At 43.3% G+C, this 19,970-nt stretch overlaps 1 protein-coding gene across 1 annotated transcript in view; it reads left to right on the forward strand.

Moving 5' to 3' along the window:
* Positions 1 to 41: 41 nt before the first annotated feature.
* CARS2 (cysteinyl-tRNA synthetase 2, mitochondrial (putative)) overlaps positions 42 to 19,970 on the forward strand; it is a gene marked incomplete at its 5' end in the record, with an annotated part of 42,739 nt that continues 22,810 nt past the window's right edge. The window contains 7 exons of the mRNA XM_014944084.1: positions 42 to 121; positions 4,901 to 5,018; positions 8,264 to 8,335; positions 8,907 to 9,012; positions 9,713 to 9,796; positions 12,604 to 12,733; positions 16,080 to 16,213. Coding sequence (XP_014799570.1) covers positions 42 to 121; positions 4,901 to 5,018; positions 8,264 to 8,335; positions 8,907 to 9,012; positions 9,713 to 9,796; positions 12,604 to 12,733; positions 16,080 to 16,213 — 724 coding nt within the window. The remainder of the gene's footprint in view (positions 122 to 4,900; positions 5,019 to 8,263; positions 8,336 to 8,906; positions 9,013 to 9,712; positions 9,797 to 12,603; positions 12,734 to 16,079; positions 16,214 to 19,970) is intronic.

Here is a 19,970-nt window from a genome sequence, read left to right on the forward strand (position 1 = left end):
GGGGGGGACCGGGAGGTACCGGGCCCGGGGACGTGAGGTGACGGGTGCGTTTTGCCTCCTCTCTCCGCAGGTACAGCTGCGGGCCGACGGTGTACGACCAGGCACACCTCGGGCACGCCTGGTGAGTCGCGGCTGGCCCCGGTGGCAGGGTGGGGGGTGGCCTGTCCTGTGTGGGTAGGGAGCGGGTGGGAGCTGCGGTAAGCGGGCAGCCCGGGTCCGGGTGACAGACCCCATGTCAGGGTGAGACCCGACATCCGGGTGACAGACCTGCACGTCGGAGTGAGGCCCCATGTCTGGTGACAGACCCCACATCGGAGCGAGACCCCATGTCTAGTGACAGACCCTACGTCCAGGGTGACAGACCCCATGTCAGGGTGAGACCCGACATCCAGGTGACAGACCCGCACGTCGGAGTGAGGCTCCATGTCTAGTGACAGACCCCCAGTCCGGTGACAGACCCCACATCGGAGCAAGACCCCATGTCTAGAGACAGACCCCACGTCCAGGGTGACAGACCCCATGTCTGGGTGAGACCCGAAATCTGGGTGACAGACGTGCACGTCAGAGTGAGACCCCATGTCTAGTGACAGACCCTGTGTCAGGGTGACAGACCCCCAGTCTGGTGACAGACCCCACATTGGAGCGAGACTCCCTGTCTAGTGACAGACCTCATGTCCAGGGTGACAGACCCTGTGTCAGGGTGACAGACCCCATGTCTGGGTGAGACCCGACATCCGGGTGACAGACCCGCACATCAGAGTGAGGCCTCATGTCTGGTGACAGACCCTGTGTCAGGTGTCAGGGTGACAGACCCCATGTCTGGGTGAGACCCGACATCCGGGTGACAGACCCGCACATCAGAGTGAGGCCTCATGTCTGGTGACAGACCCTGTGTCAGGTGTCAGGGTGACAGACCCCATGTCTGGTGACAGACCCCATGTCTGGGTAAGACCTGACATCCAGGTGACAGACCCCCAGTCCAGTGACAGACTCCCTGTCAGGGTGACAGACCCCGTGTCTGGTGACAGACCTCGCCTCAGGAAGTGTGGAAGGGGCTGTTACCACAGAATCATAGAATTGTCTAGGTTTTGAAGGGGCTTTCCAGATCATGGAGTCCCACCATCAGCAAGCTGTTGGTGCAGCTCATCCAGGAAGATGATTCCGGGGTGGAAAGTGTCAGAAAAGCAGGCTTCTTTTTTTTTTTTTTTGCTGGTCAGGGTGAGTTATTCCAAATCGTCTTGGCAGAACATGACCTCCTGTGTGGAGGAGTTGGGGACCAGGAGCAGAGCTTCTTGTCCCTGTGAAATGGTAGTTCTGCCCCAAATGGAGTTGGGACGCTCTGTCAGCAGCCAGGAAAAGCCGTCCAGGGTTGGTAGTTAAAAAGATGCTTTTAAGGTTAATGGTTAAAATATCGATTCTTATTTCTTGGAGATCCCAGGTTGCTTATAGGCCTCTTTGCATAGTAACAGTTCAGTGGCTAACTGTGTTTAAAAAAGGAAAAAAAACCAACCTCGAAACAGCACAGCCCATTAGGATAATTGCAGTAATAAACCAACTGTGTTGAAAAAGAAGGGAGGTTGGGGACTAGATGATCTTTAGAGGTCCCTTCCATCCCTATATCATTCTGTGATTCCGTGAAAAAATGCTTTAAATACAGCAGAGAAAGTTGCTGCCAGTTCGGAAACGCAGCTGATGAGAAGACATGCAGGGTGCCTGCAGGTTCCTGCAGAGGTGGTGGGAGTTGCAGCAGCTCAGCTGTTCTTCAGCTCCTGTCCCCAAATTCTTGAAAGAGCAAGATGCATTGGACTCCTTGGAAGAGCTGGGGTTTTTCGGGTAATTTGTGTCTGTGTGAAGATCAGACACCGTATCATTTGAATAATTCCCTTCTAATGTAGGGTATCTCACAGCTTCTGGTCCCCTCTCAGCTTCGTTCAGAAACTTGTGTGGAATTGTGCTCAGTGTTGGGTGATCGTGGTACTGCACAACTGCTCTGTCGCTCTGTAAAAGGGAAGTTTTAAAATACCAATCATGTAAAAATACTGTTGGCAGCCTCTCCTTATATGCTGCTATACTGTTGTGTGTATGTGGTGGTGTCTCCCTCCTTGCTTTTGTCCAGTCTTAGGAGAAAACTAATATAGCTTGTTACTGGTGATCTAAAAATCAAGAAAACAGTATCTTGAGTTATTTTGTTTGTACTTAGTACCTCCAGGGGAACTTTAATATTTAACAGAAAAAGACACAGCAATTTGTGTATTTAAATCTATGGTTATTGTAATACAGGCTATGTCACAGTTTACCTTGGAAATAATTAGAATTTAAAATCATCGCTTGAGAGCAACCGTATAAAAAGATGCTAATACATTTCTCTTGTCATTCAGAGGAGGTTCACTGGTAGCTTGTCTTCCGTGACGTGGTGTAACAGGGGAGGGAATTGCAGAAGCACTCACCTCCTAAGGGGAACGGTGGATCTAGAGCACAGTTTTTATAGAGGTGGAGAATTTCACCTTTTGGTCTTGCTGCTCTCTGTGGGTTCTGAATCTCTTTTTTTGCCAGTTGTTCTCCTTGTTCTCCTGCTGTTGGGCTCCCTTCGTTAAAGGAGGGAGAAGGAAGACCTTGTTCGCTCTACCTGTTCTCTTACCCATCTCTTCTTATCCTGTGTCTAAACTAACAATTTCAGGCTTTCCTGATGTGGAGGTTTGCCATAGATCTGTGCCACCTGGCTTTGACCACTTCACTTGCTGATTTGAGAGAGAACAGTTAGGGCTGAATATTGCCTTCGGAGTGGTGTATGGTGGAACACTCTTGATTTTATATACATATATATGGATTTTTTTTTAAATTGTCAATTTTTTCCCCATAGGTCCAACTGTAGAGTTTGGTAAGCATAGCTGAAGCACATGCTGCCGCTGGGGGTCTGCAGGCCAGGAGATGCACTGGAAAGAGCATGAAGTCAAATGGGGTGATGGCTGTTGCTACAGTGCAGCTCTTGTAAAATACCGTTGTTTTGTCATGCTTTTGCAACATGTTATCTTATCAGTAGAATTTTGTTTTTCCCATCTTTTGACATTTGACTAGTGGCAGGTAATAACACAGAAAGGAATAATGGAAATGAGCTTGAGATCCTTGAGAAGAATTTGAAAATGATGGCATTATTATTTTTCTTCCCTCCTCCTTCCCCTCTGCAAGGATTTCTTATTTCCCTAAATAATCCAACTTTCTCTAGTACGTTGTGCTTCCAGACTTCAGAAGAGGTGCACTGTATGCCTTGATACAATATCCCAAACTTATTCTGTATAATGAAAAAAATCAGACATGCAGATAGTGCCACCTTTTCCCTCAATTCTGAGGCTGGCCTCAATCGTGCTGGTTTGAGCATCAGCCTGGTAGGCATCCAGGTTCCTGGCTCAATGCTTGGAAGTAAGAGTAAACCAAATCATGAGAGGAGATCTTATTCAACCCATTGTGCCTCCCCTACCATTCTCCTGATTTTCACGTTTTTTTGTTTTTTTGTTGTTTTTTTTTTCAGTCCTGAAGTGGTAAGGACCCTGCTTCCTGAGGTGCCAGGAGATCTGCTCTGGCTCTTGCAGTGTTTCTTCCATCAATTGGAAGATCAGAGGAGAGGGAGCAGTGCAAAACTTGCCTCTGCTCTGGGAACCAGGACCGCAGGGCTCTTAAATCTAGTATCAGGCTTTTGATGCTGGCATTGTTCCTCTGAACTGGGTGCAAAGACCAATTTAATATTCTTACGGGATCGTGTCATCATGTTAGATGAGCAGTACTTCCCATGAGCTGGTATTCATTAAAAACTATCTCCCTGGCAGCATGTGCCAGCTTTCAAAAAGCCTTGGGCTTTTTGAAGATGGGCATAGTGCAAACAGCAACAGCAAATAGTACTTTTCTTCATCAAGATGTTACACATCCGTAAACCTGAACCTTAATGCCACCTGGTCCCTGCAGCTAAGGGGAAGGATGCAAATCCATTTCCCAGTATTTGCTCACACTTTTTTGCTCTGACAGCCACGGGGAACCTGTAGGTCTGCGAGTCTCCTTTCTGGCCCCCTTTTCTCCCAAGCCAGTGCAGGCTGAGGATTCTCATCACCTTGCAGGGCTGACCCAGAGCCTCTGGTCACCCGCTAATATCTTGCCTAATTGGGTTTTACTCAGTCAAAGCACGTTTTGAGAATTACGAGTGGAGAGTCTGTGGGCGGCAGAAGGGGCTGCAAGAGCCCTGTACAGCTTGTAGGTACAGCAGTCTGTCAGCATTCAACAACACTCTGTTTTGTGGCGAAGAGCCTGAATAATTTTGAAAATTTATTCTCGAGTGTAAGTAAAACAAAATAACCCCCAGAGCAGCTTTTCTTTGCTCTCAGAAAAGATCCGTGGTGATGTGTGAATGGAATAGTTTATCGGTGGCTCGTAGCTGTAGTTGTTACTCGACCCCAAGCAAAGTTCATTTGAACCTTGTTTTTCTCCCCGTTCTCCTGCCCTGTGGCCCTTGAAAACCTGTTAGAATATACAAAGCCTGAGGGATGTGTTTTGAGAATATCTAACCTGCGCGTCTGTTTGTAGTGTTTGCTTTGAGGGAGCCTCCTGGCTCACACATAGCTTCCGACGCGCTTTGGTGCTTGAATAACGAGATGCAACAAAAGAAAACACTCAGAAAATTTGATGTAATGTGTCGCTAATGCCAGAAGAGGGTAGGCCAGTTCAAGGGAAATTTGCGTGACTTTTGTGCAGATGGTAACTGGTTTTGGAAAAGCACTTTAAGCACTTAGGATCTTTTCATTTCAAGTGTTGGGGTATTTAGATTGTTCCTGCGGCAGTTAGTGCTGTTGGTTATTTTTGTTAAAGTTTATTGTTACTACTTCATGTTTAAAAGCTCCTGTTTTTTCTTTTCCAGCTCCTATGTTAAGTTTGATATAATTCGAAGGATAATGACGAGGTTTTTTGGAATTGAAGTTATCATGGTGATGGGCATCACCGACATAGATGACAAGATCATAAAAAGAGCCAATGAGGTAGGTGTTTGCTGCAGTCTTTGACCCAAACTTTTGGTCTTTTCTACAGCTACTTATATAGGGAAATTACATGGGTTGGTTTTTTGTTTGTTTTTGTCTAGTTTTGTTTGGTTTAATGAGTAGACAATCAATGTTGAGATTTCTGGTGGCTGTTGTGAGGCTGGGAGTTGAGAGCTGTGTGGAGGTAGATAGGTGCAGAGCTATGGGAGGGGGAAACCTACCCTTGTCCCTTACCTGGGAGGCCAGTGGGGATTAAAAAGATGGGGTGAATCCTCAGCACAGCTGCAGAGTATCTTATCCCAAAAATATCCAAAATGTGGCAGCTGGTAGGCTTCTGGCAGTGTTCTGGAGGAGCGTTGCATGCCGTCGATGGTTCAAGGTACTGTATATATCATTGCCACAGGGCAGGCTGGGGGTGGTTCCCAAAAGGTGCAACATCAGTGCCTTGGGCCTTGGAAAGCTTTATCAGTCTTGTCTGAGTTCATTGTGAACTTCGCCTACGTGAAAGTTGACACTGAGTGTATGGGTAAGTCTTGATAATAAGCCACCGGGGCCCAGTGGCTAGATTAATATAAAAAATAATACAATAAATAATAAGAAAAACCCAACTCAACCAAACCTTTCACTGAATTCTTTGACTTGTTGGACTAATTAAAGATTTTATGGCTATAAGTGGTACTCGGTTGGATTTTAATTTACTTTTTTGACCAGCTTGGTGAATGATTTTTTTTTTTTTTTTTTTGGAAGAGTTTTTGGACACTCAAATGCCAAGAATGCATTCTATGTTTTTAAGTTATGTTTTCTTAAGCTTTCTTTTTTTTTTTAAGCATTATATCATGTTTTTTTTAATCTGTAAGTGATGTCTTCTAGATCATAAATGGATGTGTTGGATCAAATTGCAGTTGTGAGCTTTAAGCTAGTTTTTTGGAGCCAGAGAATTTGACAGCTGTCATTTTTATTTAATCTCCAAGTAAACAGTTACTATTGCTGTTAAATATAGGACACTCCATTCAAAAGAATACTAGCACAGCGCTCTTGTAGAAATATGTGTTTGTTCCCTTAGTCCATTTACTTGCATTTTTTTACTTGCTACTAATTGCAGTAGGCCATCTTAAAAAATGAATACTGCATTTTAAACCTATATATATGCATTTCAAAATTTTTACTTATTGACAGAATATTACGGAGATTTTATGCTTGAGGGGTGGAAAATGACACGATGTTTTAAAATAGCTTGTGTTTATTTACTGCATTCTTTGGTTCTGTGAAGAAATCTTTTTGTGGCTTTTTGAAATGCCTGCTCTGCTCTCTGCATTTCATTTGGATGGCCAAGGCCTCTACCTTTGTGTGATTGTGTTGTTTGTACCTAAAGCATTGCAGCAGTAGGAGCATTGTGCCTAAGTTGGATCTCCATCCTTTGGTGAGATTTATATAGAGAAAACCTGGAAGTTGGGTATCTAGTCTATGATGAGTGTACTGCATGCCCTCAGTGGTCCTTTGAGAGAGAGAGAGAGATTGCAGAATCACAGAATTGTAGGGGTTGGAAGGGACCTTGGGAGATCACCTAGTCCAACCCCCCTGCCAAATCGGGTTCAACCAGAGCAGGCTGGACAGGAACACATCCAGGTGGGTTTTGAAGATCTTCAGAGAAGGAGGCTCCCCAACCTCTCTGGGCAGCCTGTTCCAGTCCTCTGGCACTCTCAAAGAAGTTTTTCCTCATGTTGACATGGTATTTCCTGTGTTTCAGCTTGTGCCTGTTGCCTCTTGTCCTGTTGTTGAGCACCGAGAAGAGTCTGGCCCCATCCTCTTGACACCCACCCTTTAGATATTGATAAGCATTGATAAGATTCCTTCTTGGTCTTCTGTTCTCCAGGCTAAACAAACCCAGGTCTCTTAGCCTTTCCTCCTAAGAGAGGTGCTCCAGTCCCCTGATTATCTTTGTAGCCCTCTGCTGGACTCTTTCCAGTAGTTCCCTGTCCTTCTTGAAATGGGGAGCCCAAAACTCCAGATGTGGCCTCACCAGAGCAAAGTAGAGGGGGAGGATGACCCCTTTGTGTTTTGGATGTCCGTCTGGACTGGAGGAATTTCCCCATCTTCCTCCTATAGGCACCTTTGTCTTCCCGTTAATCAAAGAAGAAGCTGAGCTGCTTCTGCCAGGTCTGGAAGAGCACTTTCTCTGGTCTGTAGGCAGATGCATGCCTTTGTCTCTCAGCGCTGGGCACCTTCCTCGTTTCATTGCTCAATGAACATCTGGTCTGTCTTCACCAGAACTCCTGCCTCATCCGGAGCTGGTCCAAATAGCGGTTCCTACCTGCGCTCTGAAAATTAGACTCCTTAAAGATGCTCCAGTAATGAATTGGAAGTGATGAAACTGGATTTGTTTTGTTAATGATTCAATTACCTGCAAGCTGGAGGGACTGATAATATGTTGTCTCTTCCCCAGTAGGTTCTCTTCAGAGAAGATGTAAAAGCTTGCATTTGAAACACTTTGATACCATGCTTTTGCTTGCTAGGGCAGGTTTTGATGTCCTGCACCTTTCAAGCCTTGGCCTCTTCTGAATATTTGAGAACAAGTATCCTGACATGTGCAAGTTGTCCCTTTCCTTTCGGGTTGAGCTTTCTTGTTTCTTCTGCGGGGCTCCTTGTTCCTCTCCATCACCTCGTGAATGAGAAACGCGGAGAAGGTGCTTGAGATGCGCCACACTTGGCCAAGCGTGGGACCGACTCTCAGTTCATTTCCCCTGATAGTCCTGCGATCTCTGAGTAACCACGATCAGCCCAAATAGCTTATTTTTCTTAATCACTGAATATTAATATCCTGTCTCATCCTGCAAGTCTCTGATCTGTCTTTCTGACATGTAGGTGGTATTGGTGTCCCCTGCCAGTAAGTTGAATGAATTTTATGTCCCATGTACTGTAGTATATCTTGTCATTGGAAATGGAAGGCCCTCTCAAGAGGGAAATAATGAGGGAGGGAAGGAGTTTGTTATTTTAATCTTTGGTTGCTTTCTCTTAAAAGTAGTATTTCATCTATCCTTCTGAATTGCCAAAATATTAATACATATCTATTAAGTTATTTATAACTTACATCTCCTCCCCATGAATGTTAGATTAATAAGCCTTTCTTGCTCTTTACCTTGGGGGCTTTGTAAGTCTTCCAATTAGCTATTAACTGTCTGATAAAAGATTGCAATATTTTATATTATTACTTTGATTTATGATTTACTAATCTGCTCCTCTTTCAGATGAATATATCGCCAGTAGCTCTTGCTCGTATTTATGAAGAAGACTTTAAACAAGATATGGCTGCCTTAAAGGTACAGATACTCAAGCTTCTAAATGTAGAAGTGTTTGAAAGCAATTATTTTGTTAAAGAATCTGATTTTAACAGTTTGGTGTGAAAAAATACATTGATTGCTTATGGGATGAAGTGTTGCTTGGAAATGAAGTACTGTTTTACTTTTTCATTCTTCTGGAAAGATATTGCATGCCTTTTGAATCAGGAAATGGGGGGAGAAGCAAGCCCTAGCTTTGGAACAAACAAGTTAAATTTCTTTAGGAACACATTTTTTCTATCCCATGTAATAGAGCCTTGGTTCACAGATAATACATCAAATATTCTTTCGTTGACTTCAGATGACCTTGCTTCTTGTCAAATATGCAGAACACTCGTCAAAAGCAGGGAGTAAGAAACTGGGAAAAATTAGTGGATTTTTTTTTGTGTGTGTATTATCTTAAATGCTGCTTATGACCTCTTTATGACACTTGCAACATTTTTTTGGAAAGATGAAATTGAAGATAATGTTCTTGAAAGTTTGTTTCTTAGATTGAAGATGCTTGTGTGTGTTTCATATAGGCTAATGAGATGTTACCCTTTCTTTGCTTAAGGTCCTTCCTCCTACCGTATACATGAGAGTGACCGACAATATTCCTCAGATCATTTCCTTTATTAAAACAATAATTGATAGTGGACAAGCTTATGCAACCTCAGAAGGTAAGACTGACAGCAAGGCAACGCCTCGTTCAGCACGTGCACAGGAAATCAGCGCTTAGTAATCCTGTTTTGGGATCAGATGAGACACCCTGTGCCAGGCTTTCCTTCTGTTGATTAACAGACGGGGTGTGAGCAACTCGTTTGCGATGACATGAGTGGGCAGAACAACTATTACTCAATTTCAAAGTTAAATGTAGCTCATTACTTAATATAATTGCTTACTGTAATGAACTGTTATCTAAGCTCCTGTGGGGAAGTCCTGGCCTGGCTGCTGCAGGAGAGTTGGGGGAACCTCTTAGCTCTAAACAGGAGAGGCTGTAAGAGATGTGCCTGCAAAGCACAATGTGTGGATCTTTTTTTAGCAGAGCTGGTGGTTATAGAGGCACTCGAGTGCATTATAGCTGGAGTAGCAGTGTTTTAGAGAGGGGGCTGCTGATTGTGCATGGGCAGGGAAGAACCTGGGGAGATCTCCAGAATAGAAGTTTATTGTACGTGGAGAATAAGCACATGGTTATTGAAAAGCCAGTAATGTGGAAGTATGTGCTACCACTTCTGCAGCATTTCTGGATTTATAAATCAGAACTTCAAATGGGAGTTGAAGGGAGCTTTGTTTTGTGTTCAAGAAAATGTTCCCTCTTCATCTTGAATGTGTCCTGTCTTTGCTATAAAACTAAATGTTATTTTTTTTTTTTTCTATTAGGCAATGTTTATTTTGATGTTAAGTCTTGGGGAAAAAGATACGGAGTATTAACCACTATTTACCCTGATACCCAAGATGAAGCAGGTATGTTCATGGCACCAACTTGTTTGTGTTAATACATTGTCTAAGCTCTTGATGTATCTGTGCATAAACCTTCATTCAACAGTCTGAAACAGTATAGCCAGCTTTTTAATTAGTGAAGACCTGTTTTTTTTTTTAATTATTTATTGAGGCACTCACTGTTACCAGTGCAAGAGGAAATTTGGTGGTCTCTTTTCATATTTGGCTCCCTTCATACCTTTGCTCTGGTATCCTAGAACAATGAAGATTCTAAATTTTATTTAAATAGTTGGGAGTGGTAGGTACAAACTTCATAGTGAGGTGGTGGTCTCAGCCATTTCACTAGCCTGCAGTGAGATAGTCAAGGATAAATGCAGGGAAGTGTCATCTACTGTGTTTTTGTTTGGGCAGTTGCACCCTTCTGATGCATGCGAACCAGAGGAGTTTGCTTCTTTCATTACTTACCACTGGACTGCTGCTTAGCAGCCTATTTGTGTGGGGGTGTGCAATCTCTTGGTAGGCTGTGCTAGAGCATGCCCTTACCCTCAGCTGGGATTTTTTTGCTGCAGTTGTCCAGCTGCTGAGCAGGTTCTGTAAGTTGGGTCTGATCAGGTGTCTGCGTTGGAGAATTTGATGCAGGTCTCCTGCATCCTTTGCTCGCTGAAGTTCAGGAATTCTTCATTGAAAAAAAATCTGTCTGCAATTGCTGAAAGTGCCTGGCGGGCTGATGCTCAGGTGAATTGCAGGCAGAAAGAAACTTCTCACCGCTCCACTCTGGAGTTATTTCAGCGTCACATCTCGCAGAGGGAGTGTGTTTTGTCAACAGTTATTTAGAGGCAGTTACTGACTGCAAAGGCAGCCAACAGCCTCCTGGGCTGCACTGGGAAGAGCATTGTCAGCAGGTCAAGGGAGGTGATCCTTCTTCTCTGCTCAGCATTGGTGAGACATGCCTGGAGGGCTGCGTCCAGTACGAGAGAGACATGGGCATACTGGAGAGAGCCCAGCGAAGGGCCACGAATACAATGAAGGTACTGGAGCATTTTTCATTTGAGGAAAGGCTGAGAGAGCTGGGACTGCTCAGGCTGGAGAAGTCTTGGGACATCTTATTCCTGTGCACAAATACCTGATGCGGGAAGTAAAGAAGATGGAGCCAGGCTCTTCTCAGTGGTGCTTGGTGACAAGAGGCAACGGGCACAACCTGAAACACAGGAAATTCCATATAAAGCTAAGAAAACCCCTTTTTAACTCCGAGGATGGTTAACACAAGATGGTTAACACAAGAAAATGTTGCCTAGAGAGGCTGTGAAGTCTCCATCGTTGGAGACATCAAAACCCCATGGGACACTGTCCTGGGTGGTCTGCTGAAGCTGAGCCTGCTCTGAGCAAGGGGTTGGAGTAGATGATCTCGAGGTACCTTCCAGCTTCAGCCTGATTACATGTTTTATCCTATTTCACCTCCTGTCAGCTACAACTAAATTTACTGTTATTTCTAAAGATTTTGACTCTTCAGTTCATAACTGAGAAGATGAAGCATGCATTTGTTTTTTGTTTGTTTTTTTTTTTCATAGCAGTATACTCAAAAAAGGCAAGAGAGGGATAAGAGAGGGATGGAGTCAACAGATACTGGTCAACCAGAGCTTTGCAAAGTAGTAAAAGAACCAAGATGGAGATTCAGTGGAAAAAACTAGGGTTATATTTCTCCCCTTTATTTCTTATCAATTTTGAATGATGAAGCAGGTGTAATGGATTTTTGTAATGTTCCTCCCTTAATATTGCATTACATGCTGAATAAAAACTGGCTCTATATCAATAAAGTACAAGTGGAATGGCTTAAGAAAAATGACCATCTAATAGATATCCAAAAATAGCTGTGAATCATGGTTAAAGTGTGTTGATACTGGAGTGCGCCAGACCCAGTGGTACACTGTGGTTTTGTTAGTGGTCTGGAATAAGTAGAGGAAAGAAGTAAATCTGGTATCAACTGCTGATAAAACAGATGAGCGGTGTTAAAGAAGGGAACGTGCCAAGCTGGATCCCCTCAAGCCAAATAGGTATATAGTTCTGCATCAGACAAATGTGAGGTCATGTATTTGTCAGCAAAAACCCATAGAGTCCAGAATGCTGTTCTGTAGCACTTGCCAGGGAGCGGTGTGTATCTGACCAGGGGTTAGGAGCCAGCAGAGACAAACCCTATTCTCTGTCATACTGTGGCAAAAAGGGCGGCCTCCTTGGCCGTGTTCTGAAGGAAGCAACAAATCTAGCTTCTCTGTGGAGAAGCCACTGGTGAAAATGATGCTGGAAGGCTGCTGCTGTCCAAGAACAGTTTGATTCTCATCTCTGTGCAGCTGTTGGCTTTATAGATTCGGAACCAGAAACTATTTGTGTCCCAGCAGGGAAAAAAAAAAAGTTTTTATTTTTTTATTTATTTTATTTGTGGGGTTTGATTTGGGTTGGTTTTATTACCTTTTCTGTTGCGCTGCAATCTGTTTGTCCTGGGAAACTGGCTGATAAGTAACTAAATGAGTGATGTAAAACCAGAGAAGGCCAAAAGGACTAAAATGATAGCATGTATTAAAGAATCTTGAATCCCTCTTTTTAGCCTGCAGAAATCTAATTCAACATGTTATTATTTTTTTTTCAAATGCTTGATTAAGAAACTGGAAGCGCTGTACAAGGGGAAAGGGAGGAAGGTTGCAGGAAAAGAAGTTGAGCGAAAGAGATTAAAATCTGAGTAGTTCACTAAATGTACGTTTCCACTTGCTTTCATTTGCTCATTTGTTTTTTATTTATTTTGAGACATATCCCATTAAAAAATCACTTATTCTTGGCAGTTGATACTGATAAACGACACAGTAAAGATTTTGCCCTGTGGAAGGCTGCCAAACCTCAAGAGCTGTCTTGGACTTCTCCATGGGGAAAAGGAAGACCTGGATGGCACATTGAGTGCTCCACAATATCAAGGTCAGATTTCTTGGATTTTAAATCTAGTGCTGGTTTTTGTTTTCAATCACAGTACAATGGTATCAGCAGTATTGAAAGCTGTTTTTCTGATCAGTAGAAAGCACCAGTTTTAATGTGAATTGTGCAATTTGTGATGTCATGTGGCCCAAATGAACTCTGCTCCACCTTAATGGTGTAGCTCTCTTTCTGTGTTTTGGCACTTTCTCTTGACACAGACACGGATATTTAAACTACGTCATGCAGGACCACACAAGTGATTACAGAATCACAGAATGGTTTGGGTTGGAAGGGACCTTAAAGATCACCTCGTCCCACCCCCCCTGCCATGGGCAGGGACACCTCCCACTAGACCTGGTTGCTCAAAGCCCCATCCAGCCTGGTCTTGAACACCTCCAGGGATGGGGCATCCACAATTTCTCTGGGGCGCTTGTTCCAGTGTCTCACCACACTCACAGTAAAGAATTTCTTTCTAGTATCTAGTCTAAATCTTCCCTCTTTCAGTTTAAAACCATTACCCCTCATCCTATGGCTACACTCCCTGACAAAGAGTCCCTCCCCAGCTCTCCTGTAGGCCCCCTTCAGGTAACTGGAAGGCTGCTATAAGTTCTCCTCAGAGCCTTCTCTTCTCTAGGCTGAACAATCCCAACTCTCTCACCCTGTCTTCATAGGAGTGATGCTCCAGCCCCTTGATCAACTTCGTGCTCCTCCATTGCTCTAAAAGGTCCATGTTTTTCTTACATTGGGGGCCCCAGAGCTGGACGTGGTACTCAAGGTGGGGTCTCTTTACGGGAGTGGAGGAGAGGGGCAGAATCACCTCCTTTGACCTGCTGGGCACAATTCTTTTGATGGAGCCCAGGGTGTAGTTGGCTTTCTGGGATTAGCAAGTCTTCTTACTTGAACTGAATAACCAAAGTTTTAGTGAAAGTTATGGTACCTCTTTTGTTTGCCTCCCTTCCACTTCTTGACATCTCCATCAGACCTAGTCCAGCATGTATTGCTGTGTCAGGAGGACTGGGTAGGGGATTCCATCCCAACTCCAGTGAGCTCATCTTGTTGGCCTTATCTTAACAGCAGTCTTGGATGTTCACACTAACCATCTAAGCATTATTCAGCTTTCTTTAAAAGTCAGCCACAGTGTTAAATATGCTTATTTCTCTGTGGCAGTATATTCTGTAGGCATGATGACAAGTGTGCGGAGCAGTATTTTTCTTGTAGTTAGTTTAAATTAATTTGCTCTTAATTTGGAATTTTATTTTCTCCATAGGATGGTAGTACTTTGTCCTGCACTGTGTTAACTTATGACCTATTCATTTGTATTTAAAAAAAAAGAAAAAAGAAACTTTAAATCTTTTCTCCTGGGAGATTGATAGTGGTACTTAGTTTTGCATTAGTCTCAGACCCTTTTTGTGGAAGCTAATAACAAATTATTTAGATCTGGCCCTGTTTAGCTTTAGTTTTCAACGCAAGCTGAGATAGCGGGAGCAGGTGCTTTAGGTTTCTCTGGCCTGTGCTTTGGTGGTTGTTAGTCATTACTACCTGAGTAACACCTGGGGTTGTTAGTCATTACTACCTGACTGTTTATAAGGGGGATTTTCTGTCTGCGAGTAGTTTCAGCACTGTGAAACAGTTCTTGAAGCAACTGAAGTGCACAAAACGTGCAGCCTGTGACAGAAGTGCACGGGTAAGAAATGCAATTATGAAATGGCCTATCTGCTGATGCCGTGCTGTTTATAGGCTGCATTTTGTTCTGTAAAAACTTATTTTCCTGTGGTTGGATGAGGCTCCTGCTGTGTAAATAAGAGCTGAGCTATGCAGACCATAAGTGTAGCAATCTTGGAATGTGGAAAATTGAGAGCTTATTTTGGTAAGTTAAGTGTTTTGCTGTCCAAGGCCCGTATCAAGCAATACCTACTTACCCATCTGTTTTGCCAAAGTTCTCAAAGCAATTCTAAGTAATCTGGGTGAACTAATTGTGAAAAGTCTTTGAAGTCTGCCTCTGGGGAAGGTGAATGAGGAGGGTGCTGGTCCCTAGTGCAGCCCTGGAGGAGGGAACCACCTGCTGTGACTTAGGTCTGATCTCTTTGGTGGAGTTTGTGGTGAGATGGGCTGCTTCTCCCGCCCCTGAGCATTTTGGAGATCCGTCTCTCCCCTCTCCTCAGCTTTTCATGGTCTTGTTGGAGGAAGCAGCAAGTGGCCAGTGCTCCTCTATAGATGGCACAAAGGAAGGTTTGAGCTGGGGCCACTCCTGTGCAGGTCTGTGCTTAAGCTGGTTTTGGAGCAGACAGGAGGAAGCAGAGGGGCACGAACCTGGGAAATAGAAACAGCTGGTCTTTCTCCCCTCCTTTCTTCTCGGTTCCTTTTCTTCCTGTGCCCCAGCTGCTTCTGTGGAGCTACCGTGAGCCGGGGTGTTAAAAGGGTGTTTTGTCCCAAAAAAGGACAGAATTGTCAGTATCTAGCCAGCTACCTGGAGCAACTTGTTACCATGACATATAGAAAGAGCATGTATGTCTCTGTGTGTGCACGTGTGAGTGTGGCTTGTCTTTTATTTTCTACTGTGTAGGTCTTGCATCTTGCAACAGCGTTGATTTACCTCCCTGTGAGTAGATAAGTGTTGTCTTTGTTTAACAGATGGGCAAAATGAAGTTATTCACTTGCCCAGCATGAGCTACCAAGGACTTGCTGGAGCGGTGGACAGAGTGTAGCAGCCTTGACTCCTTTAACCAAAAAAGCCTCTGGGTCTGTCCTGTTGCCACATAAATACCTTACTTCCAGCCACCAATATTTGCAGAGAGCCCACGGGTGACCAGCACCAGTGCAGCAGTGCTGTTGGGATGAGAGGAATGGCCTTGGGAGACCAGAGGCACAGATGCTTTCTTTTGACATCATACCAATATTGAGCCAAGCATTTTCTATCATGACTATGTACAGTCTTGCCTGAGTTCGTACAGAACAGGTACAAGATAAAGAATAGTAATACCAAATTTACAGAAATGTTCATCACTTTGAAGTTTTTAGGTTTGCAGATGAAGGCAACTGTCTGATACTGAAACTGTAGCAGAACAAGGAAAGGAGATGTCCTGCTTGCCATTCTTTTATCTAATAATAGATCTAATAGAAAAATAATTGTTACTGCCAAGGAGAATTAATTGTGGGCAGATAGGGGCCTTGTGTATGCAAGTTCTGCTGCAGTTTTGGTTTCCAAGGTCTGTGTAAAGCCTTGTTTTAAAATTGCAGTCATTAAATTGTACACTTAAATTTATGTTGTTTCATCTTACTCTTTTCTGCGTTTCTTTTACAAAAAGCTTTCGTAGTGTTCTACTTACCCATCAGGAAAATATTGTTACAGTGCAGTGTTTGGAAAGCAGCTGGACATCCATACTGGTGGAATAGATCTTGCATTTCCTCATCATGAAAATGAAATCGCACAGTGCGAGGTGTATCATCAGTGTGAGCAATGGGGGAATTACTTTTTGCATTCTGGTAAGTAAAATATTAATCATCTAAGAGGCATGTAGGATTTTTTTTTTTTTTTCATTTTTTTTTAGGTTTGGCATTTATATGGTATGAAGTGTGCGGGAAACCTTCCAAGCAGATGGATACTGCTAAATTTCATCTGGGGAAATCTCCAAATAATAACAGTATATCCATTGCCCACATAGAGTGCTTACTCCTAACTGAAAATGTGGAATGAAGAGTTCTTCCTGTAGAATCTCATTCCCTTTCATTTGAGTTTTCTTAAAATTTGAGGATACTCTTTGTGATACGCTTTCATTTTTAATTATATTTTGGCTTTAGCAGGATGAGGGTGAAAATACTTGATCTTTTCTATATGTGTTTATGTAGTCCTCCTAAAGCCAGCATTTCCTGCTGTCTTAGAAGCAGGTATCTGAAGACAAGGGGTGGAGGTGGCAGGTGGGCAGGTAGCTGACTGTAATGTTTTAAAACTACTGAGAATAGAATAAACCAGTCTTGGTCTCCAACATCTCTCATTAAGCACATGGCTTAAACATAAGTCTTCAGTAGCATGCAGAATAATATAGCCTGTGTTTGTAAATATGGTGAAAGGCTTTTAATCGTGCTAAGAAAAGACATTGTTACTACTGGAAAATAAGAATGGAGAGAATGCTAAGGTACTCGAACAGACGAACCAACAAAGCTCACAAACTTGTGATCCTGGAGAGAAATATCTGAGCTGGGATGTTTTCTATGGTTTGAAATGTTGGGGAGGCCTTGCAGGCAGACATTCTGCTGCAGCAACCAAGCACTGGATGTTCCAGGTGTGCAATTCATGTACCTGTAACTATTTAAATTCCCCTGGGAAGCCTCTTTTATCCACCAGTAGCACTATACCTCATGATGGGTATGAGAAAGAAGATTCATACTATAGACCCAAGTGAGTCAGATGCTTTGGTCAGCTCTTGTTGGGCATCGTCTATGAGGTTGCTGGTGGGTAGAGACAAGGAGGTCTGTGACATCTGTGGGCTACATAAAGACCAAGTCGCTCATCCCTTGGCTCTTTCGATAAGTGGAGATGCTGAGTCTCATCCCTATGGTCCTTTAATCTTCTCCAGTGCTCTGAGCAACTTCAGCGTTCCTCTGTTTTCCTATGGGGTGTGAGCAAAGTAGTATTGGTGTAGCCCATAGATGACACAGACCTTGTCTCTTCTCCCAGAAGTGACCTTGCTGGCTGCACCTGACTAAACTGTACCAAAGTGTCTTTTACTTGCCTGGTCTTCAGCTTACAGTACTGCCTGGCATTGTGTCCTTCTTGTCTTTGTGTGATGGAGCTTCAGTGAGGTTTGTGCTGTACAGTGCTTTGAACTACATCATTGTCTCTTCATCTTTGTGCTGTTGCCATTGGTGGAAGTCTTGAAATCTGTTCTTCCTCTTGTAGTCGTGGATGGTCTGGATGGTCTCCAAAGAACTGAAGTCGATAGAAAGTCAGGTTCAAATCTGCAGTCTCTCTTCTTGCTGAACAAGATGTGCAAGGTGTCTTAGTGAGCTCTTTGGGCTTCTTCCCTTAGTAAGAGATGCAGAGTTAAACCTGTGCTATGCTCTGGGAATTACTTGGGTTTTTTTTTAAACATATATTTGTACTGTATGGAATGAATATTGAATTCTAGTTTCAGTTCCCGGTGTGGACCCTGTAGTAAATCCATAGCAGTCGTCCAGAGGCTGATATATCCTCCAGAGTGTGCTTTGCTCCTGAAGTGCTGGGGAATTCTCTGCACTTCCACTGGGATGTACTGGTTACTGCCAGGTACACCTTCTGTTGAAAACTGGTGAATCTGACTTCTCAAGCTTGGAATTGAAACTATAGGGGAGATACTCTTTGAAACTAACTAAATAAAGAGGAGTCAATTCTTCTTAAAAAAAAAATAAAAAACTTAATTCCAAGGGCAATTTGTACACTGAGGTTCTCTAGGAGCTGACAGATCACATTCATTAAGTCAAAAAATTTTGCTGGAGGACGATAGCGTGAATTATTTAGGGCAAATGAATCAGCTTCAGAAACAATTTATTCTGGTAGCAGACTTCAGATTTTTAGCAGGCTCTGAATTGGAGGAGCAATCCCCATTAGAGGAAGAATTCCCTGCACTGGGGATAAATCTTTTTATAAGGACTTTATTTTTAGACTACTTGTACTCCGGGAAGAGCGCCAAGCCAAAGCTATGAAAATCCTTGTATTTTGTGATTCTTTAATGAAATCATTCTAAGTGCTGAAACTCTGGAAGAGGAGTATTATTTCAAATTCAGATGTTACCTCTATCTTATTAGGAAAACACAATCAAACTGGTTTAAGCTTGGCTGCCTAAAGTTAAGTAAGTCAGTATTTAGGCACCTTTGCAAAAGAAAAGATAATAATCATACTCAGGCTCCTCCACATCTCCCAGGAGAAGTTTGTGGGTTTTACTTGAGTTGCAAGAGCTCTGGTCCAGTGCCTCTGACAGCCTGAATGTTCTTATTGAGGGCCTCAGGTTTAACCACGCAGCGGTGAAAGTGCCCTCACCTGCCAGCTGTCAGGATAAATTATGATGCAAATGAGATTTTGGATTGATTGTAGATTTCTGCTGTAGCTCTGTAGACGTAGGTCTCTTGATTCTTTCCTACTCTGTGTAGAGTGTGTTGTGCAAACCTAAATTGCCAGGTGGTCAGGGTAGGACCAGAGTTAGCCTTCTTATAAAGGATCCCCACTGCTTTGAGTCATTGTCAGAAATAGCCAAGAAGTGAAAACAGATACATTTGCCAGGCCTGAGCATGTTGTTTTTGTGTCCAGATAGACGTAATGAGGATTTTATCCACATGAGGAAGGGAGGGGGTGCCAAAAGCAGCCCTGTGCAGAGAGTAGCATAAAACTCAGGCTGCTGAGCAAGAAATGCCACCCTTTCCACCACCTGTAAAAGCAGAAGCATGGTCATATGTTGTCCTAATCTGAAAGAATGCAGAGCGCTGATGGAGTATTCCAGAGTAATAAGAAAGGTTCACGTTTAAAAATGAGCCTGTAAATAAGATTAAGTGCTGGACTTTGCAGGTCATGAAGTGCCTGAAAATTGTTTGTTAGTTGTAGGTGCTTGGTAACTTACAGGATTACTCCTCTATTAGGAGAAGCCAATTAAGGCTTTTAACAGCATTTCTGAAATGATGCTGAGTAGTCTTTTATTGGCTACGTGTTCCGCACCTCTCGGGTGCTGTGAATAAATAATGTTTTCCATCAGTGGTGGTGCTGTGGCTGGCATGGACAAGGCCCGGGACCGTACAGCCTGAGGTTGCCCATCTCCTGTCTAGCTTCAACAGAACTTTCAGTCCTGAAGCCGAGCTCTATGTACTTTTCTAAATGCAATAGAGGTGGTTACCAGTGGTACGTGTGGTTATTGAAAGCTCTAGCAATGCTCAGGGATTGCATTTTAAGATAAGTTAATTCAAATTAGGCATCATAGCTGCATCCCTTCTTCCCCCTTCTTTTTTTCAGTCTCCCAAAATCTGGAGAAATAGGGAATGTGCAGAAAATTAATTGTATGTGGAAGGTATTTTGAACCAGCACAATAAACTTTTAGTTTAAAAAAAAAAAACACCAGTGTTACAGCCACCAGCAAATAATAAGTACAGAAAATCTTTGAGTTTCGAGAATATTGTCACATGAGATCACTGGAAGATCTGTAAAGGTCTTAAAATATTTCTGAAAAGCCAAGAGTAACAGGGAAGGTAATTGTGAAGACTGAAAAGTATTTGCCTGTGT

Source organism: Calidris pugnax, unplaced genomic scaffold (genome assembly GCF_001431845.1).
Source record: "Calidris pugnax isolate Ruff unplaced genomic scaffold, ASM143184v1 scaffold69, whole genome shotgun sequence".
Taxonomy (NCBI): domain Eukaryota; kingdom Metazoa; phylum Chordata; class Aves; order Charadriiformes; family Scolopacidae; genus Calidris; species Calidris pugnax.